This window comes from Aythya marila (genome assembly GCF_965140915.1).
Source record: "Aythya marila genome assembly, chromosome: 2".
Lineage (NCBI taxonomy): Eukaryota > Metazoa > Chordata > Aves > Anseriformes > Anatidae > Aythya > Aythya marila.
The window spans coordinates 137,911,164-137,933,977 of record NC_139043.1 but is presented as its reverse complement, the minus strand read 5'-3'; the positions used below and the strand labels follow the sequence as shown (position 1 = coordinate 137,933,977).

The window sequence follows — 22,814 nt, the reverse complement described above, 5'->3', positions numbered from 1 at the left end:
TTTGTGACTGCTGGGGAATGGAAGATGTAGAACTTCATAGCAGTGCTAGGTGGCATTTCTTCAGTGTTGGTCCCATTATGATGTGTAAGCAACAGCAACAGGAAAGTTCCCCCTGACTGTCGTTGTGCTTATTTTAATTAAATGTGGCAGCAGTTCTCCATGATTCTCCCATTACCTGAAAGATCATGGAACAGAGTCACAAGGTTTGGGTCAAGGTGACGTTAAGATAGTCTTCATCGTGTTACATAGTGTTTGCTTTAAAAAATGCTTTGTGCATTCAGAAGACAGTAGGACCAGTTTCCTTTATGAGTAAAATGCAATTAAGAAATGTGCTGATGCTTAACATTTACAATCTGATGTATTTGGTAGGAAATTTAAAGCTGAAAGTTCTACTTACACAAAACAAAAATATTTCCCCCTTATATTAGATGCTGATTCTTTCTATAAACTTTTTATGCTATCATCTTTGCTCAAAGTTGCAGAACAGTCCAGAGATACACTATATCAAATGAAATTGCCAGTAAAAAACATAGAGGGAACCAGCAAGGTGCAATAAAATAAAAAATCAATATCAAACTTGACCATAGCACTTTATAAAATCTTATTAACTATTACAGCACTATACACACTGAACTGTGAAGTTTAAGGTACTCTAAGACTAATTCAAGAATGGTGAAAAACCATCCTGTCTAGTCAATAAGACATGAAAAAGACAACAACAACAACAACCCCTTAGTCTACATAATAATAGAGCAGCCTAAGTTCAGTGTCACAACCATTTGTGTTCACAGAGCTGGATTAGACCATGTCAAGATGGAAAAGACAAAGGCTGGAGATGTGTGTGGAAATGAAGTCCTGCTATGTTGTCCTAGAAACACATTAATAGGCTGTTTCCAGAGTTTCAAGGAAACTGCAGAGATGCTGAAGTCTCATTAGCTTTGTTTTGGCAAGACAAATACTGGCCAGTGTGGTCATGACAGTCAAGGGGTTGGCAGCGAGTCCTGTAACCACTGCAGTAACTTAGTTCAGCGGCCACATTGGGAGATACGTGGCAGAGCAGAGGGAGAAAATAAGCAATTTCCTTGTTAGGTGTAGAAAAAATAAAGTCTTCTGCTTTACTTCCAATATGAAAAACTGAGAGAGGAAGGAGAAGTATTTTATTAATTATTCAAAAAAGGGTGTGGGTGTGGTTGGGTGCTGTTTTTTGTTTCACTGCAGATGTGAGGTTACATGTAACATTACATATAGTAAATACTGAAACAAAATACTAGAAAATGAAATACTATATTTTTCATTTTTAAGCACTGAATAGGAAACACTGAAATTTTAAAAAACATTTTAATTTTTTCCTTACAAAAACTGAGGGTTTAAGGTGAACAGGTGGAGGGCATCCTTCTGATCTGGCAGCAAAAGATGAAGTTTTGAAGATTCCTGATGTTCTGTCAGATTTATTTATTTTTATTATTTTATTTTGAAACAGAGATGTTTTCAAGAAACATTTGATTTTGAGGTAATTTTATATTCTATTAGAGAAATTTCCCTGTGGAAATTTTTCCAGCACTCTCAGAAAAGTGTGACATGGAAATAATGGCTTTTGTTGAAGTTGTGCAGTCAAGATCAGTATTAGGAGTACTTCACAACAGTAAAAGACATGCTGCTTCTGTATCTCTGCCCCAGGAATTTGTCTCAACCCAAAATCTTTGTCCCATCTTACCCCACACAGAAACCTCCCCTCATTCCCTGTACAGGACAGAAAGTGCTTTGTAACAAGCCATTATATTTTATTTTTGTTATCTGAGATTTGTTACCACACACTACAAAGAGAACATCATCAATGAGAAAATGCTCATGGCAGCCATCTACTGATATAAGTCAGTTCTTATAAAACCTTCAGCAGTAGTAGCAGTAGTAGGCACATCATTCCCATTCCTCAGGTAAGGTATCAACTGTAAGAACACTTTCTAAGGTGCAATGCAAAGTACGGCATTTTACATAGTTTGAATAGAGCTGATTGACAGCTAAGTGGAAAATTAAGTAAGATTTCCCAAACATCTTTTGCTAGAAATTTGATAATCCTTTTGGATGGACTGTACAGCCCCTCCACAGTATTAAAAAAAAAAAAAAAAAAAAAAAAAAAAAGGAGCTCTATCAGTGAATCTTTCTGCTTAACAAACATGTTTACAACAAGCAGGGAGGGAGATGGTCTAAGTGATTTTACGTGCAGAGGAACATATCTCTTCTGACAGCGTCATGCAGCAAGATGACAGCTCACTAAAGATGGTTTTGTGTTTCTGAAATGATTGGGGCTGGGATGGTATTGCTGCTAACTGAACATGCCAGTCACGATCAGAGCTGAGTCTTTCATGTTATAGTAAACCCAGATGAAACCTTGGCAGTGTGACCTCATTAACCTCATGACTCTTGATCTCTCAATTATGTCCAACTCACCACTCATGGAAAAATTCAGGACAAGCTTGACTCCGACAGTAATTTATTTATTTCCATAAATGATCTATTTACTCTGTCTTGGAGGTCAGCATCTTTTTTTAAAGACAGTCACACTTAGTAGGGTATTATCTGTTCTTTTTGGATGTTGCAATGGTCTAAAATGAAGATGTAGGACAGTTAATACAAAGAAATCTAACCTGTGAATTTGTCATCCAGAATTTGAGCAAATCAGAAGATTATGAAAAGTGTTGAAAGTAACAATTACTGCAGTCATGCAGTTATATGAGCTAGTCCTTATGAGCCTATGAAAATCCTTTTGCTCAAGAAGGCAGGTGAAGTTTAGATTAGAGTTCAGTTGTACTCAGAACATACCAACCATGAGAATGAACAGGCAGTACGATACCAGCTAGGAAGTCACCCACACCGCTCATGAATGGGTGGACATTCCTAACTGGTTCTGTCCAGCAAGAGGGCCCCATGTAATTCCTGCTTGTTCTGTCCCAGAATCACAGAAGATGCAAACCTCCTAAAGTGAAATCAGGGATGCATTTGGCAGAGACATATGCTGGATATTGCTTCAAAGCTCCACATGCTTCCTACAAATTCTGTCCAAAGAAAGCTACTACATTTTCCTTACAGAGGTACCTGAGCAACCTCAGATCAAAAGCTTCATTTTGATGAAAGACTAAATTGCCCCTAGAGTTAGGCAAGTATTTAACTGCACTATATCAAATGTTCGGGATAGTGTGGAAATTGCTCATGGCAGTAAAGATAGACAAATTAATTTTTTTGTGAAAATTAAGTGAGCAGGAGCTAACTCACATAACCTCCAAAGATATCTCCAAAAATAACTCAACATACATTATTACTCCTCTGATTTTCTGTGCCACAAAGGTACTTTTAAAACACTTGCCATTTTTATCCTCAAATATTTTTAAATTAGTGAACTGGAGGAGCACTTTCCTGAAATTAATATAGAAGATTCCATATTATCATCTGGAATACCTGAGTATCACAGCTCAGCAGCAATAGGTATCAGAATTTTACCCTTACAAATCTCAAGAGATATGAGCTACCTCTTGTATTAAAACATTAAATATGAATGAAATAAGACATCTGAAGTTATTTGTATGTAGAAAAAACACAATATTCTTTAACTGAGAGCTACAGTATATTGGTCTGTGCCTAATACTGAGTTTCTTAAAAGCACTGTTTCACAGCTGGACCTTGATCTCTGGTCTATTTTTAATAAATATCAAGAAACCATATGAAAACAGAGGCAATAGCCCAAACACAGGAAATGCAATGGCTCAGAATAATGTTTTACTAAAGATGAAATAAAATAATGTTTGGATATATTTAGTACATACCAAATTTTCTTATGCAACTCACGTCCAAACAGGATAAACTAATCACTAAAGTTTCAGAATCACCAATAATTACTTGAAAAATAAGCTATAGACTTCCTGTAAGGAAAATATATTACTAGCAAAAAGTAGTGGAAAGAAGAGTGCTCCGGGCATTTATATTCCTTAACTTAGGTTTAGTTTTTCTATAGTAGACAACGGAATAAAGAGTTTTTAATAGATTATATTTCTCTAGTGTTGCAGCATTTCCTTGAACATTTGGTTGGAACTTTCCGGCAGTAGGCAAGGCAAGCAGCTCTCACTGTGATCTCTGTAGAGTCTTATATAGGGACTACAATCATGTCTAATAGACATCCTTGGAGATCCAGAGAGAGTACCTTAGCAGTCAGTACATCCTTTACAGTGTACAGGTGATAACAGTGCTTTCTGCAGGCTGCTAGCCAAGTCTGGCACTGAGTTGCTGTGACTTTAGTTCATTTGGGTTGTGTCCATTCAAGTTGATGGAAAGCACAACAGGTTCTTGAAGACAATTTTTTTTTTTTTTTTTTTGTTTGGGACACTACACTGAGGAGCGATTGGACAAAATGCACTAGTGAAATCAGACATGGAGGAAAACCCAGAGTTGCCCATTCCAGTGCAAACATTCCCTTATAGTACAGGTTTTTGGAGGTTATTCTTCACTCTCTCCTTCACCTCTTGAACACTGGACATTTTGAGTTAGAGTTTTGACAGGACGTGAGGGATGTGAAGAGGTATTCCTTCCTCCTAGCCGTTGGTGACTGAGGTCTCTCCTGGTAAGCCAGAGATGTTTCTTTGAACCATTTCAGCTTCAGTAGTGCTTTTAAACGCTGAAGAACCTAATGTGAAATCTAATTTGGCACTACTAAATTGGAGTAGCGCTCTTGATAGTGACCTGCTGGATCACTGGCCCATAATGAGCATAGTCCATGCTCTCTGACCACATTTATCTTTTAAAGACTGGAGCCCATGGGTGCAGGCCCATTGTCAAAATTAAACAAGAAGCAAGTGGCAGCTGCACTGGTAAATGGGAATATACACAAAACTTTCTTGCAACTGCTGCTTACTCCTCCTCCAAGGCATTAATCAACAAATGCAGGCTTACTAAAAGAAGAGGAGACAATTTCAGCTTCTTCCACAAAACAGAGAGGAAAACCAGATGGCTTCTGAGACCTTAGGAACAGAAGAATGACTGAACTAGCAAAAAGCTAGTTTGTCATTTCTTTATCGGACAGTCTCAGTGGGAAAAAAATAAATACATAAATAAAAATAAAAATTAATAGATCAGAATATTAAGACATAAATATGAAATATTTAGAGCTTATAGGAGCTTGAGGACAGAACATCTAAGAGGCAGGCTGAGAATTACTAGAGTATTTTTCTTTTGCCAGGGAAAAATGTAAGAGCAACTATTAATTTTGAAAGCTTGTAGAGAAATACAGTCCTCAAGCCAGACAAATCTTTCTGCTTTCTTTCAGCAATTTTAATAGATTCTATGACCAAATAAATTCAGTCATAGAAATCAAATCTTCCCTTAGAAGTCTGCATTAACCTCCTTTATTGTTAAGTACTTTTCCTAGTAACAAACTAAGAACCAACATTTCTCATTAATAACCAGCAGAAGGTCTTCCTCCCATTTACCTCCTGAGCTCACTGGTTGACAAGTTTCTGTGAACCCATGCTCTGGGTACCTAACTCTTTCCATGATGCTCCTGGGGGACCTTCAGGGTTGAGGGGAAGGAATAACTGGGTTGGAGAGATAGGAGCTGCACTAAGCATCCGTCACTGCACAAGACCTTTCTCACATTTCTGCAACATAAATCCCATGAATGGTGCAGATTAAATCAGATTAAACTCATAAGAAGGTGCCCTTGAAGGCTTATAACAAACAAATCCAAAACAATGACAATGAGAAATTTTCTTCCTACGTTCAACTATTTTTATTGTACTTTTAATATATATACAGTAGACATATTTCCTGTGGATTTTTTCCTAAGATGGTTGCCAAATATGTGCAATATTGTAGCCCTGGGGCTCAACTAAACCTTGCCTTTGTGACTATTCAACTGCCAACAAGGGGAGTTAAAAGGCAGCCTTATAGCAGGGATGCTGGATCAATGTGTTTCCTGGTGCCAGTCTTTGCCTGTGAATTCCAGTCACAGAAGTGCCTCTTATGTAATTCCCAGTGGTTTTCAAAATGTATGACAAGAAAGCTTTTATCTTTATTAGTTCTCTCCGACCATTCAAAATCTCCCAGTCATTTTCTCTGTCTTTCCTGAGTAAAGTTTGAACTTTATAAATCACATGCAAAGATAAATACCAAGAGACAAATAAAGGCCAATATTGGTATAGTGCAGCAATTTCAGCAAAAATATTTATTGGCAATCATCTGCCTAAGAAAGAGCAAAAACAGATTACTTCTGTCTGACTGAAGTTTCAGTCATTGTTATTACATTGGAAAACCTGTTAAGCCCTGAGGGACAGATTCAATGGCCTCTGCCACAAACCTTAACAGCCTCCACAGAGAAAAAAAAGATGAATGCAGTAGCTCCAAAATTACCATATCCAGTCAAGTCATGTGAGTAATATAACACTTTTCAAACATAAACATGTGCTTCTCTTTTCTCTTTATTTTCTCATTATGTAAAAAACTCATTGTGCTTTGATTATTTTAAGAAAGGAGCTAGAAAAGCTGAAGCAGTATTGTGGGGCTGTTAAATAATGCTGAGTTTGTTGTTGTTCAGTCAAATCCCATTCCACATTCATCTTCTGATCATCTCCTGAGGTGATCTAGCCTAAGTCAGCAATGAGTAATGATTCAGGGAAGGAGCTAGAAAGGTCTAGTGCAGTGAGAGCTGAGGACAGTATACATGTCCAAGTAGCAAACCACCTCAGGCCAACCAACCACACACTTTCCAAAATCAGATGCAACTCTTGAAAATTCACCATCTACTCGAATCTTCTATGTTAAGCAGGCTAAAGTTACTGGTGAATCAGCAAAAATGCTGATTCAGTCAAGAAAAGGGTGCGGGGTGTCAATTTTCTCCTCTATATTTCTATTAATACACTGACCTATATTTTAAATCACCCACTGGATTAATCAGCATACCTGTCTGTGTGCCAAACTGAAGAGAAATTGAAGTGCCCACGATCCTCACAGAACAGTTCATCCCAGTTTGTGTATGCTGCTACCAACAATTACCTATCCTTATATCCAAGGGGAAAACATAGCTTTCTCCCTTTCTACGGTCTAATGACGGACAGTTTTAAGTAACACCCACAAGGAATAGTCCTCAAGATCCAACTCATTTCTTTCTTGCAAAGAGTTTTGAGTCTAAATCAGGCTATTAATTACCATTACATTATGTAACAAATAAGACAAACTTAAGAGTAGTTTAAAAAGGAGGTAGCCATGTAACTTAATCTAACTTGTTCTCAAAGTCTTTGATCAAAACTAACCCCAGAAAGCCTTGGGAATATCTGCTCTAACTTCCCTGGCAATTGAAGACCAGGCGCGAGCCATGGAAATACTCGTGCAGCACTGCAAATACCAGCTGGTCTCCTGGGAGTTCCCATCGCTCACTTCTTGACACCTGATGTCAGCTGGGCTCATGCAAGTAACTCCACGGGGCAGCCGTTCCATAGTAGACTGGCCACGGGACGTTCACTCAGCTCAGGACACGCAGAGTTAGGGGTCTACCTCTACTAACAAAAACACAGCTGCATGCTGTTAAAGCAGTTGGTGGTTAAGTGAGAAATAATAAATAATGTTGTGTCCTGCCTAGTGCAGTGGAATGTGATAGTGGGAGAGCGGACAGAGCCAACAGCACTCAAGAGATTTCATTTGTGTTACCCAAAGGTCAAGAACCACAGTTGCAGTTTAAAGCCTGAGTATATCAGTATTGCTTTTTTAAATGAGAATCATCATGATGAATTTATTGGGAGGATTTCTGCTTTCTACCATGGATTCCTCCAAATCTGCAACAAAACATCCCACTTCTCACCAGGCTGGGTGAAAGGAAAATGCCAAATTTTCCCTCCTTGAATGAACAGATTTTGGCTTTATGCAGAGAATGTTTTTCCCTGACAAAAGGCACCAAATTCAGTTCCTATTTTACAACTTCCTTGACAACATATGTACACAGATTTGGGCTCAAAAATAAATCAACAAAAACATTCCTAGAATTCCCTTTTCACAAGGAAAAGGGAATTTGTTTCAGGACCTTTAAGGATAACAATAGAGAAGTGTAATTTGACTGGAGCACCAAAAATAAACTAATTGCTTTAGCCAGTTGAGAGAGTAAAAAACAATTAGACAATTTTTGTCTAATTCAAGGCATTTCCTTCAGTAATTATTAAAAACAAACAAAAAAGCACTTTTTTTTTTTTTTTTTTAAGTACTATAGATAAATATTGAGATAGGCCTGTTTTCTCAGCTATGAGTGTGGTCCTGAGTGAAAACACTGAAGTATTGGATTTTATCTATTTTTTTTTTTTCTGTGACTTTCCTTTCCCGATATGTGTAGGCTTTTCTTTGTTTGAAGAACTTGAAACATGTTTTCTAAAACTTTCAGTTTGTTTTCTGCTCCTTCCTCAAACCATGATTTCAAACCTGAGAGGAGAGAGAAGAAAAAGTTGCAAGTTTTGGCATATAATGACAATCAATAACTAGCAACTCTGTTAGAAGCTAAATGTACATTTTCAAAGATCCTACAAAACCCTGTGGTAGGTTGACTATATGCATCTTTGGATGTAACATGGAAAAGGCACATTTATGTCTGTTTTTTTTGTTTGTTTGTTTGTTTGTTTTGTCCATTTTGTAATCTGTATTGTCAAATTTTAAACATGCTTAATATACCTTTAAATATACCTGATATTATTAAAGATAATACAGGAGAACAAAGTGATGCATATCCAGTAATAAATGGAGGTAAATATTCTTTGAACAGACCAATGATAAAGTATACAAATAAAAATATCCATTCAGTTCTGCTCTAAAGCATACTGCTCTAAACAAGAGCTCTGAAAGGAGTTTTGTTTTTTTTTTTCAAAAATTGTGAAAATTCTTTTTTCCTCCCACATTTGTCACTCTGAAATCTGAGAAACACCAATATACAGAGATGTGCAGTTATTTTTAACAGGAAAACAAAACAAAACAATGACAAAAAAAAAAGCCATAATGCTTTATTAACACTGCCTTATTAATAGTTGACAGTGATTTGACTATACCTCTTATCTCGGGTGGTTTTATTTTCTTAAATTTGTTATTTCTTTCTTGTAGATGTTTAAAATACATTTATCTTCTATCGTATTACAACTAGGTGTCTGATTTCTGGTTCTCCTTATTCTGGCATGGCTCCCATTCATCTCATGTTGCAAAGTTATGTGAAGACTTTAAATTCCTTGTATCTAATGTTCTGTTCAGGGACAGGTTTCAGTAGCAGCCAATAATTTCATATTCCCAAAGCCATAAAACTATTTCTTGGTAAACTGTAAACTAAGATATGTCAGCTATTTAGAACCACAAAGTTAAACTGCTCATAATATAGTATTATATAATTTTCTTATCAGAAAAAAAAAAAAAAAAAAAAAAAGATTATTCACTGACAAAGAGATATGACCAAGATAACCTTGAAGAGCAGTATATTTTCAGGTATCTTTTAAAGCCTTTCTTGGTTTCATGATTTTCAAAAATTCCTTCATACTGGAAACAGAATTGAATGCAAATGCCTTTCTGCAAATGTTTATTTACACTTTCAAATGAATTTGCTTCGTTACTGTTTGCTCCTTGTTTGTTTACTCCCCACAGATACTCAGATAAAAGATGTATTTATGCTTGAAAGCACAATGGTATTAAAAGGATCTGAGCTTACCTTCTCTTTCTTTTCCTGTATAGATTTGATTAAACTGCACAGATTTCTTGTGGGTACTTGGATATCTAACCCCCATTGAAAACAGTGGGCACTCTATGCAGAAGTAGGAAGAGAGTGTCAAAGTGATTTACAGCTCTATATCCTAAAATTATTTTCTTGTTTTCTGTAAAAGCAAAGGCACCTTTAGAGGAAGAATACATGTATATTAAATGCATTGCCAGTTCAGTAGCTGTGCATCTATAGGATCTTGAAGATATACGGAGACACCTCAGAGCTGGGTTTCTCTGAGCCGTAACACCCAGGTCTCTCTATCATGCTGAATGCTCATCGTTACCCAGTTCAGATTACACAGAGCTGTTTTCTATCGTTAGACTGATTCACATTTAAATCTGCTTCACGTAGAGCGAGATGAGCTTTGGGGATATACACTACAACTCGTTAGCTATGGTTGCTGCTGCTGGATGGTGGGCCTACCCTCTCTACGCTTGGCACCCTGCCATAATGAAGATTCTTTCAGATCTGGTTCTAAACAGGGTTTTCTTGGAAGTTTGTTGGGTGTATTTTTTTTCACAAAGTAGAGCTGTCATCATAGGTCATGGATAAACCCTGATCTCTCATATAGCTGAATTCTGAAATTACACATAATCAAATGCAGATTCAAGATTCCCTGTTAATTACAGAGGAGCTGACTCAGTACAACAGGCTTTTTTGTTTGTTTGTTTGTTTTTTTAATTAAAAAAAAAAAAAAAAAAAAAAAAGATTGTGGTTAAATGCAAACATAAAAGGATGAAAACATAAAAAAAATAAAAAATGCACCAATGAATGTGTAGACTGTTTTCTGTTAACAGAAAGAGAGGATCCAGTCCAAAGGCACAGGAGTGGTCCATTTCTAAGAGTGGACACCTGCACTATACACAAGACTGCACACTGAATGAGGCAGAGTTGCTCATTACTATGGCTAGAAGTGATATGTTTGACGTGAACTCTAAAAATAAGGAAAACCAGAACTCTAACCCATTACACCAAGGCTTTCTGTGATCACTGGCAATGTATAGTGCTCTGACACAACATACTCTAACAGTGTCATGATGAAAAGAAAACTCAGTCTTGAGATTCCTTATTGATAATGGCAGCTGGTTATATTTAACCATGAAACACAGATTGTTCTCATTATTCATCACTAACTCTGAGGAGAAAAACAGCATCTTTTATAAGCTTACAACAGGATGAAAATGAAATTCCTTGTTTTAAGGCATCAAAAACACTGAATAACTTACATACAATGTCTGACAAGGTAAAAGAATGAAGGATAAATCCTACTTTTAAAATTAAGCATGGAAAGGAAAGGAGAAGGGAGAAAGGAAGACGAACCAGTCCCCCTCAGTGACTGTTAATATTCCACATAATGGGACAGAAAATAAAATTGTTTTTAAAAACAGTGAAACTACAGAGAATATTTCATCTAGGGAAAACAAACAAACAAAACAACCCATAAACAACTTTAAATGTTAACAGTGGCAACCTCTTAGATGGTCTTTTATGACTGTAGATTCAGGAAATCAGAAGTATTATGTGTAATGCAGCAATCCAAAAGGAGCAACAAAGTTATAGGAACAACAGACTTGCCCCAAGACGTCAAAGAGATTGAATCCTAGAACTGCATGCAGTCAGGGCTAAGGAAAAAAGGAGTTCACAGCTTCCATCTACATCATGTCTACTCATCTATTTATCTGCTCCAGATGCTATTACTCCCATATACCTCCTACAATAAATTATCCCTCAAGACTGAATTCAAGCAGAATTCTTGGAAAATCCATTGGAGCACATCCTGTGAGATATTTAAGTCATATAGGAAATGTGATCCCAGACAATAGTTGGCTATTGGCTTTCAGAAGTGCCAATAGAGAGATTAGACACTAGCTTTGGCCACTAAGAATAAAAATTAAAAAATAAAAATAAAAATAAAAATATCTTACTGGAGCAAAACATAAATTAACTAAGCAATGGACAATGTATGAATCTGACTGGATGACTCAAACATTATTTATACTTTTCTCATGACAGACTTCTCACTGGCAACATCACAATGTAAAATAAGGCATCATTCAACATTTTCAAGACATGATTGTACACCCTAAAATTAAGCATAATAAATTCAGCTGTCTTGGAATAATTACATTAAAGTTTCACTGGAACTTTGAACACGCCTATGGTATTACAACTTCAGCTTAAAATAGTGACCAGTTTAAACTAAACATTTGTTTAACATATTGTCATGCAACATGGATTTAATAGTACTTTAGAACTATAATTTTGGTATTCAATTTAATTTAATGTGACTTTTTGTTGCCATTTATCTAAACTCTGTAAGCCTTAAGTCTGTGGGACAATGATTAATACATTAAAGTCAAGCCCATCAGGAAAAAAATATATATATATATATCTTTATTAAGAAATTCTTTGAAACGGGCTGTAATTTCCAAGCCTTCAGAAGGAGTATAATTCTTTCTTGAGACCACAAATTTCAATACAGCCACTTGCAAAGATGGGAGGAGAATAAAAATATCCAAGAACCTCAACAGAAATTGCAGTAGTAAACCTAGCAGAACCTTTTAACAAGGTTCACACAATTTTGATTTGACAAATTTTGTTAAGAAGATCTAAGTTCTTTTTTTTTTTTTTTTGCAAAGCAGCCACCTTTGAAGGATGAACAAGAGCAGCAGATGCTATGTTGGTCAGGTTTTTTGTTTTTTATCTCATATGCAAAATTGGAATAGTACAAAATTAACTGGAAAAATCACATAAAACAAATAGTAATAGCTATCCATCAAACAGTGTGCTCGCTAACAGGTTCTCCTTTATACTTCCCTGCAATTTTCACTTATTTTTCTAAACAAGGATCAGACAGTACATTTAGGAAATATGACTGAAGTTGCAAGAACTTTGGAACAGGCATTAAAAATCAGTTTGATCATGCCAAATAATAATTAAAAAAAAAAATATCAGAACAATTCAGATTGCAATTTAATAACAATTCATTCCTAAAGTCTTGGCCTCCCCTATCCTCAAGAAATCATAAGAAATGATATAATGAGCTGGTATCGCACTCCTATGTTGCACAAGCATTATCATCTTCTTTCATCTCCATCTTTCTTAGCTGTTACAGAACATGCACCATCCTGCATACATGACTGCACATGCGTACTTTTAAACACAAGAAGCTCCCATTCCTGATTAGCCTTTAAGCAGTACCAAAATAAACGTTCAGTAACATATGCTTCTTAATCAGGTTACACCAGTACACTTCATAATGGCATTTCAGAGTTACGATGAAGCTGGTAATAGCCACGATTGTACAGTATACTGAGGTCATACATTTCTTTCTAAAATAAAAGTGTGATTAAATATCAAATAGCAACACTAACCTACGTTATGTCATCAGTTTTGAAGAGGAAATGACCCCACAGATTAATGAGGAATTCTGCCTAGAAGTCAAAGGTATGATAAAGCTTTGTTATTAAACAAGAGATAGATATAATCAAACCTACTTGAAAAAGCCCAGCCTTTAATAGAGAGAATCATAAAAGGCAGAGTAGTAAGAGTCCATATTTATCTCTGGTATAACACCAATGAAGCCAACAGAATACCCTGAAGTTCAGTTTGCCTGACTGCCACATGGCGAGTATGGCAAGTCATCTGCTAAGCTGTGAGGTATGATAGATGGAAAAAGCAATGCCAGTTTCCTTTCCTGTTTAGGAAACAATATACTAAGAAATAAGACACTATAGGACTGTAACTCAGAAAACGTCTGTTTGTTATTATGTAACAACTGATAAAACCCACCAAAAAAAAATATAAATTCAAATATAACCACTCTCCAGGAAGTCCTCTGGAATGAGGAAATTATGATTTTTCCTAGAAAACTATTTTTTTATATACTGTAAATGTTGAACATAATTATGGTGTAAATAACATACAACTAAACACTAGTTTATATAGATAACTTCCTTGAAAAAGCAGTCAGAAATGGTCACACTTAACTTTTTTTTTTTTTTCAAAATCCTAAATAAAAATTAGGAGACCATTCATCCATCCAATCAAGTCAGACTTACTATATTTATCTTCAGACTAGAGATAGTGATTCACTCATTCTTAGCACTGACACCAAATGCAATATTGTTCCTAAAACCCCCTAAAGGTACGCTGTAAACAGACATAACTGGGGAATAACTTGGAATAGAGCACATAAATACCTTTTAAAAATTAACATACCTGGATATTCTTGGATATGTGAGCAATAAAATGAAATCACCTAGCATATTTTTACAAAATACATCTAAACATTTCTCATTCATAATCTGCTTCTGGCTTTACACTCCGTAACTAGGGGCAAGTTTTGCCTGTGATGATGAGTAGTCTCCGCTCTGTCAACAACTGACAGCACCTAACATTTAGCCATTTCAGACACTCTGTTCAATATCTTTAACCCAAATTCTGCACTTGCCAACAAATTGGGGATTGAGCAGTCCCTGGGAAGAGTGCTGTGAATTTCTCACTATTCCCAGTACAGGTCTGTGTCATCCTGTTTACATCACGCATCATTCATCTGCTGTGATGAAATGCAATCCCACGTTTTAAAAAAAGAACTCCGTAATAGTGAGGATACTCTATCTTTGTGCAAAGTGTTTCACATATTTTCCATGGGCACAAACTGCTCCCACATCTATTTAAATCTCTGCAGCTCTCTTTGCTGGACATTACTCGCTTAAGGAAGCTCATTGAGGAGGTGCTTAACATAAGAGGGCAAAGCACCAGCATGGCAGCAGACAGCAGCATGGCTCTCGAAAAGAAGGCGAGCACAACTCCTGCAAAAAGGGCTGTCCACAAGATCCGAACAGCCACCCTAGTCTTCAGCTTGGCGCGAGGTTGGCAGCAGTGGGCAACTGATCACAACGTAAAGCAAGCTCAGGAACCCAGCGGGTGGGTCCCCAGTGCAGTGGACTCATCAACTCAGCCAGTGCAAGAAAGACCCTTTGAAAAATGGCCAATTCCATCCACCAAGAGGGACCAAGGAAAAGACAATGAAAAATCCTCAGTAAATGAATCAACTACAATAAGAGATGCTGAAAAAAAATCCAGGGAATCGGATGAAGCCCTCAAAAAGTTCAACATTAGAAGCAAAGAGGTGACCAAGACAGTTGTAAGCAAAGCCTATGAACGAGGAGGTGATGTTAGCCTCCTCAGTGACAGATACGAGAACAACAATGGCAGCTCAGAGATGATCAAGCTCAAAGAAGAATCAAATGCTATTGACAAAATTCTTAGCACCAAATTATCACCCACAATAAGGAGAAAGTGTTCAAACACGGTATCAGAGCTGACCAAGGGCTGGAAGCAGATGGAACAAGAGGACAAAGTGGGGACTAAGGAAGAACTGCTGCTTAACAGCCACGATGACAGCATGGATGCAGAGGACAGTGGCTATGGGGAAGCAGAGGACAGACTTGAGCCAGAGGACAGTGACCGAGAGGTGACGGCTGTGAGGATTAAACGACCTGTGCCATCTTTGTAAGTAAAACACCTTTGTTACAGTATCACAAATGGTCAGCAGACCCTGAAACGGGAACAAGCTTCCACAACAAATAAGTGAAATGAGATCAGGAAAAAACAAACAAACATAGGAAATGGTCAACGAGAAATAATTATTCCTAAAGAAAAAGCAAAACAATTATAATAATAATAAAATCCAGAAAACCTTTCACATAACTCTCTATGCTTAAGTGGTTAGTCAGTAACTTCTGACTACAGTCTTGCATCTCAAGTACTATATGCATAAGAGACATAGGAAGTTATATTTGGGAAATGTTATTCCATTTAATTTTGACACTAGGTTTATTGGTTCATCTAAATCACTACTTACCTCTCAATATTTTAGTCCACATTTCAGATTAACATCTTTTTGTTCCTCAGGAACCCACAGCTATTCAGATGATCTTAGAGGTCTTTTATAACCTGAATGATATGATGATTACAGCAAATACTAAGTCTAAAGCAACACACCTGAGCAAATAATATTTCAACATATTTATTCATTATTTTGCTTTGCAAAAATTGTGAATAATCTTGGGAGTGATTTACGCAGAATGTCCAAAAACAGGTATTGAGGAAATCACTTCTAGGTACATCTTAACAAAATCTGGGTGCACTGATTCTCTTTGGAAGCTTTCCTTATGGATTTGGAATTCATTAAGTCAAAGGATGGAACTTCTCTGTTTAGGGTCCCAGTTCCTGAGATATTAGCCTGCCTCTACTTCTGAAAGAGTGATTTGAATCATGCTATAAATCATTTCTAAACCATGTTATAAGTCATTTGACAAAAAGAACATTTGAATCATCAATTCATTTTTCAAATTCAGCGCCTCTCTGTGGGTACACACACACACTCTCTCTCTAAGTATGCTCACGGAGTCTGTTGTGGAACTTTCAGACATAGAGACTTTCTTATGCCTGTAACTGGTGTGAACAGAAAAGAAGGAGAAAAAAATATTACTTACTGATGTAGTTATTACAGGTTCTAAAAAAAAAGAGAGAGAATTAAGTAGCAAAATTATAGTATCAGATGGTTTTGAGTAAGGCTTCTTTCAGTAAGAGGATTGTGCTTGAAGATTACTACACTACAGCAGCTGCATATTAAATTTAGAGTCCAGGTAGTAAACAAGTAAGGTTCAGCCACAGACAGGCAGTCCTGGGGAAGCCTCCCAGAACTGCAGAGGAATAGCAGAAGCTGGTAGGAATTCCCCAGTTTGCTTTCCCAGACCCCTCCAGCAGAACAAACTTTTCAGAAGATGGCTACAAAGAGTTGTGCTGTTGCCAGACTTGCCAGAAGATAGTTGCCAAACCCACTCATCGCTCCCTTCTCAGGAACAGATGAGAAGGTCCACATGTCCAACTGCGAGAGGGGAAGCTGTAGGCAGCTGTTAGAGACATAGCACGTTATTTGCTCCAGTGCTCTGCTTCACAAACTCTGTAATGTTCCAGCAGGCATGAACGTGCGGCTGAGCCTGAACTGTTCCAGCACAAAACTTCACATCTAACTTTAAATTCGTGATGAAGGAAAGCACTGCCTCTGGGACCAGGGTGTGCTAAGGCTTCTCTGGGGCAGGGATGGCAGCCGGGGCCTAAATTTGGCTGGGGCAGGGTCTGGCAGAGCTCCCCTCACAGAGCAGAGCCCTGGGAAGAGGCTGGTGCCAAGGCCTTCCTGTCAAGGCCATGGTGTGGTGGGGTCTGAGTTTCTGCCATCTTCTGCTCTGCCTTGCATGCGTGTGAGATGAGCACGAGGCTGTTTGAGACGAGAAGGCAGGCGTGTCACCCGCTCGCTTAGCCCGTGTGGGAAAGACCAGCAGGACAGCAGGAATCAGAGGGCCAGGGCCTATACGCTCGATACTGTATCCTAACCACCATTTCAGAAACCAGAAACTGGAACCAGCACAAATGAGAACATCAAAACTGGCTTCCTGGTCATTCTGCAGACAGCGAATGACAGACTCTGCCAGTCCCACTAACTAGCCAGGTTTTGTACCCCACTGCCAGCAAGCAGTTACCATGGCCACCATTAAAACCAGGACTACGTCAACCACACAGTAAATTCCAGCACAGATACCTGAACACAGGTAGCTATTTTAACTACTCAGACTGGTTACTAAACAATGCTTTGCTGTATAACTGACCAGCCATCACCCACAAGGAACAAATGGTTAAGTCAATCTGAAAAAGTTCTCCAATAACCCAGAGGTTGAAAGTCTCTGGTCCCTAATTTTGGGAGGGACTGCACGCACTGTCCTTTGACAGAAATTAGCAGAAAAACGAAGTGTCAAAACACAGATTTCACACATTAGGAAAACAGCACCATTTTACCTGAAAATGATGCCAATTAAAATAAATTGCTCACTAAAAAAATTGATAGTAGAGGTAAAGCAGCTATCTTTCCTTTAAACCTTACATATGTTTTCTCCATATGTCTCATTTTAGGGCTGCTACCTAGGGAAAAATAGATTAGCCATATTTACTGAGGTGCAAATGATAGAAATAACACCCTCTCTATTACTTACAGACATCTCTTCCACAGAAATCTGTCAGGAATCTTTTTCTACATTTATAGTGCTATTATCAGGACTGGATTTATTTTATTTTTTTAAACTACCCATTATTATGTATTTATTTTTTATAGCCTCAAAATACATTATTTTAGCCTGCTGTTTTTATGAACTTTCCAGTTTGGCTTAATCTTCTTCAAAAAGTCCATAAGTATATGGACTTTTTAAAGCACATCTCTTATTTTCCTCACTATGTCCCAGGAAAAAAAAGGATCAGTGCCAGCATTTTTTCCCTCACATCAGCACCTTCGTGACCTCCAGCTGCAACATTTACTGCACTCAGGCTGCTTCCTTAGTAGAGTGAATGTTAACTTCTACAGGCCTAGAAATACTATTTCATTTCTGTTTAGGAGCCAAAGGGGCACAGCAGAGATATGAAATTCAAAACATTACAAAAGGATTCATGCATTTTCCCTAGAGACAGGACAGTAGGGAACACAGGGCATGGGCAACACTGTCATACAAGTTCAGAATGCAATTTGGTTATCACTTTGGTTAGCAGGTAAACTTCTTTGACTCTTACAGGTAACAGACTTGTTACATTGGGTTAAGCTCACAATCCTCATTTTGGATTCACAATCCATTGTATTAGGCACTGTACAGACATGGCAAAAAAGGATTCTAGGTCTATGACAGCTTTCTGTGTTAGCTCATCAACAAGCTAAACAATAAGGAAAATTGCACTTTGGGAATCAGAACTGGAAGATGCATTTAAAAAAAGGTAGTTAACAATATGGAACTTCCAAATCCACTTAGGGCATCATAAAAGCAAAAGGATAGATACGATGTTTTCCTCAACCACTGAAAAGGTGATAAGGATAATAGTATTCAGCTATAAAAGAAATATAGGCTTCAGAAAGAAAAGATGAGAGTACTTGTTAGACAGTTTAATTAAAAAAAAAAAAATCAAGAAAAAAAAAAAACAACACACAAGAACAACAAAGCCTTTAGAGCACGCCATCTCACTTGGTTGTCTTCTCCTTTCAACAAGTTTAGTAGGAAACAAAGCAATGGGCAGCAGGCAGCAGGTTTGTAGTCTTCTGTACTGTTTTGCTAACTGTAGTTTTGTTCTGACTGTTCCTGTTAATATTCAGCAGATATTACTGGGGTGGTTTCAGAGCGGCCTTCTGGGGACTAAAAGTATTAGAAAACAAATTACTTCAGCATAGCCACAGCACAACATACTCCCTAGGCAAGCTCTATACAGATGCAGTGACAGGATGTGGACAGCACAAAGACTAGCTCAGACTATCTATAACTCCCCCGCAACATGTGAGATTGGTCACTAGAGGAAAGAGCATCAAGAATCTGTCTGCCTGCAGCCATCCAGTAATAAAATGCTGCTACAAACATGAACATGCACGAGATCTGTTAAGATCTCTTCATCCTTTGACCTTGACACAAATTTCAGTAGCCTTAAGTTTCTTCTAGCCTCATACACCTGCCTAAAGGAACATGAATTTTGTACTTCAAAAATTGTTCAGAATCATAGATAAAATATGTATAGGCAGAGCTACTGTACTTTTGTCTTTTTTTTATTATTTTATTATTTTTTATTTTTTTCTGAATTCAACACCTATTAGAAGGAACAGATTTTTCCAGACACTGCCCTCTGTGCTTCAGTCAAAAATAGGTGAGGCCCCAGTCTGTACACTTGCAGTTACTGTCACCTGTAACATTAAGTCAGGCAGATTTCAGGCTCTGCAGTGCAGACAAAAATGGGGAGCTATGTGACTGAATGAAGGTGCAGGCAATCAGCAGCATACTGTCTCATATCCCTACAGAATTCAGCCAAAATGGGTTCAAAACTAAGCTAGAAGGTGGTAGCATAGATGAAATCAAGCTGTTGTCAGTGAATTTGTTTTTGAATGCCATCTGAAACGTGGACTAAAAACCCTCAAAGTACTAGTTTAGAACTGGTGAAAACATGCCACCTGGTGGTTAGCATCTGGTCTGGAAAAACACAGTACATGTTAGTATTAAGACTAGTACCAGGACTGTAATTAAATGATGAAATGCAAAACTCAAATAGTGTTTTTGTTTCTTCCAGCGCAAGCAAGCTCAGTGAGGAAAGAAGCACTAAGGCTCACAGGAAATACAGCCCCGTTAATAGCCTGAAGGACAGGTGGCAGGAATGGGCAGACCAGCACATCACATCACAGAAGCTGAATCCCTTCAGCGAAGAATTTGACCACGACCTGGCCATGTCCACACGCCTGCACAAAGGAGACGAAGGGTATGGCCGTCCAAAGGAAGGAACCAAAACTGCTGAAAGGGCCAAGAGAGCTGAGGCCCACATTCACCGGGAGATCAGGGACTTGTGCTTCATCATTGAGTCAATGGCTAAACCACGGCGTGACAGCAAGATCCAAGTCACTTTCGGGGAGCTCTTTGAGAGATACGTTCGTATTTCAGATAAGGTTGTTGGGATTCTCATGAGAGCCAGGAAACATGGACTGGTAGACTTTGAAGGAGAAATGTTATGGCAAGGAAGGGATGACAATGTCATAATTACATTATTAAAATAGGCATGCTAGGAGGACAAGGGCAACTTGCCTTGGAAAACCTGTTTGTCCTTGCTGTTAGTTTTTGCACATTTGGAATACAATATTTTTCCACCCCCTGGACAAGAAAAGACATTGAGCATTTTTCTAAATAGAAGCTTTATAACTAGTGCATGATAACTCAAGCATCCAAATGGATTTTTCTCTGTACCAGGAGGGCTTGCAGGACACTTCAGTTAATGACTATACCAAAAGATAATTAAAGAAAAAATATATTGAACAATAAGCAAAAATATATTGAACACAGAAAATCATAATAATACAAACAGCTACAAATAATTTCAAATTTTCACTTATCCTTACATTCAGGATCCTCTTGACTATTTAAACTGGGATATCACAAATACAAACCATGCCAGAGCAGAAGCTGAATGATGATCTAAACTCAGGCCAAGTTTTTGATCTGTGAAAATGATCTTGTGTGCATATTTCCTAACTAATCATTCAAATGCATGCAAAAAGGGTTTATTTAAACACAATCAAGGATGCCAAGTTTGTTTGTTATAAACAGTATAAACAAATACTATTGCAGTTTTATCTTGTGGCAACTACTGATAATTTTCTCATACATATCACAGAAACTAAGATAAAAGTCTTTTATGAGTTTTTTTTTATTTAATGTATTTATATAATTTATTGTTTCATTTTTAGAGTTATGGCTGATGAACAGAAAACACCAAAGAGAATATAATACACAAGAAGTTTTGAATAAATAGCCACAGAGAAAAATCTCTTATGCAACATCGTGCAATACATCATCTGAAGATCTATGCATCTTTCTTATAAATATAGGGGAAAGTAACATGTAACATTCAGATCAAGATGCCTGGGCAAGTAATTTGCATAATGAAAAAACAATGTTGCTTCCCCTCATAAGATTCTTTCAAAGTGAAAGAAAAAATATCTTCTTACAGAAGAAAAGGGTGTGTGAACACCTTGCCTCTGTGATAAAAGAAGTACTGCTACCATATCACAAGAGTACAGGTACTCCAGTTTGATCCTCCAATGAATATATAAATTATATCTTTTATAAGCAAGTGATACAAGAAGTGGTTATTATGTGTCTCTTGTAAGTTGATGGAAAACAGTATTTTGGGCACAGTTATATGTTGTGAATCTAAGGAAGAAAAAATTGTATTACCACTTGGATTCAATAGCACTTATTTAACATTAGTGTTTTCTTGAGATCTCTCAGACTACTTTAATAGATCTGTAAAACTGACCTCTAAATGTGATATTTATGTATCAGAATGTTTACTTGAATATTCTTCCCTGATTCTTTACATCTTTATATAATGACTTACAGCTGCCTAAGTTGCTTGTCAAAGGAATATATGAGTTGTAAATAAACAATTATTTTTTTTTGGTTCTTTCTCCCACACACTAGAAAAAAATACATTTGTTCCTTTTCTTGGAAGTAAATAAAATCACTAAGTTGTTTTGAAATACAAGTACCTTGTCCTGTTCACAGGTACTGAAGGAAGTGAAGGTTTCTCTGTCCAAAACACCAGAACAAGATTTCAAAGTATATGGAAATTAAACAGCATACTAAATATCTGTACAAAGAACACACCCTAAAGGCAGAACAGGCTACTCAGAGAGGCTGTAGTCTCCCACTTTGGAGATCTCTAAAACCCACCTGGATGTGGTCCTGGGCACCCTGCTCTGGGTGGTCCTGTTTGAGCAGGGGGTTGGACCAGACAATCTCCAGAGGACCCTTCCAACCTAGAGCATCCTGCAATTCTGTGAAATGTTAGGTGAATTATATCATATTTCTGCTCACAAGAACTCTCATCCTATTATTGGACAACACAGCAGAGATTAGGTTCACACAGATACTTTTTTTGGTGTTATCTTCATGGCTGATTTAAAGGCCAAGAATACTTCACCATTATATGAGGAATTATATACATCTTTCATTCGGTGTCCTTAGACAGTAGGAACAATGTATTTCTGTACTGAAACACTCAAACACGGTATTCCACCAAAAGGTGAATTTCAATATCATGCATGTTTACAGCACACAGTAAGAACTTGTGCTTTGCTATGAAGTCTAAGCCATCTGCAACTTCATGTTCAGGAAAACAGCTGGAATACAACCAGGTGTACTGCTTAAATAGCAAACAGAAAATATAGCTTTTATTTTAAGCCATCCAGCATACATAAAAAACAGTCTGTAGAAACTGCAAAGTTATTTTTTTCACCTCTCCCTGTTTGATAGGGATGAGGAAGTTGGAGTATCTCCTCTACTGTACCTTCCACTTGATGAATGCTGCTTCTAACAAAGCAATTGTTACTTTAAAGAAGGCAATTGTTGCCAACAATTTTCATTCACACAGCAGCCACCTCTGCCTTGCTATTCCAACTGAAAAAAGAGGCTAGGTTGACTGG

The 22,814-nt window shown here is 37.4% G+C and overlaps 1 protein-coding gene and 1 long non-coding RNA gene across 4 annotated transcripts; one reads left to right on the top strand and one right to left on the bottom strand.

Moving 5' to 3' along the window:
* Positions 1-9,610: 9,610 nt before the first annotated feature.
* Positions 9,611-14,055, bottom strand: LOC309875657. Its single transcript, XR_014317066.1, has 3 exons — positions 13,979-14,055; positions 13,132-13,191; positions 9,611-9,799 (listed from the first exon to the last, which is right to left on the bottom strand). It is a non-coding gene; the product is annotated as an uncharacterized lncRNA (long non-coding RNA).
* Positions 14,056-14,488: 433 nt separating this feature from the next.
* Positions 14,489-21,879, top strand: ABRA (actin binding Rho activating protein). 3 transcript variants are annotated; one of them, XM_082753449.1, is made up of 3 exons: positions 14,489-15,274; positions 19,910-20,261; positions 21,075-21,879. In XM_082753449.1, exons 1-3 carry the CDS (start codon positions 14,523-14,525, stop codon positions 21,084-21,086), a joined length of 1,116 nt encoding a protein of 371 aa, XP_082609575.1. In that variant the 5' UTR covers positions 14,489-14,522; the 3' UTR covers positions 21,087-21,879. The 3 variants fall into 3 exon arrangements, with proteins under 3 accessions (XP_082609575.1, XP_082609574.1, XP_082609573.1); XM_082753448.1 differs by having other exon boundaries at positions 19,910-20,279; XM_082753447.1 differs by having other exon boundaries at positions 19,910-21,879.
* Positions 21,880-22,814: the final 935 nt, after the last annotated feature.

Bases quoted from the DNA above. Each gene is read 5' to 3' on its own strand.
- ABRA (XM_082753447.1), top strand. From the start codon at position 14,523: ATGGCAGCAGACAGCAGCATGGCTCTCGAAAAGAAGGCGAGCACAACT. The intron at 15,275-19,909 runs GTAAGTAAAACA...TGTTTCTTCCAG, and splicing joins AAACGACCTGTGCCATCTTT to CGCAAGCAAGCTCAGTGAGG.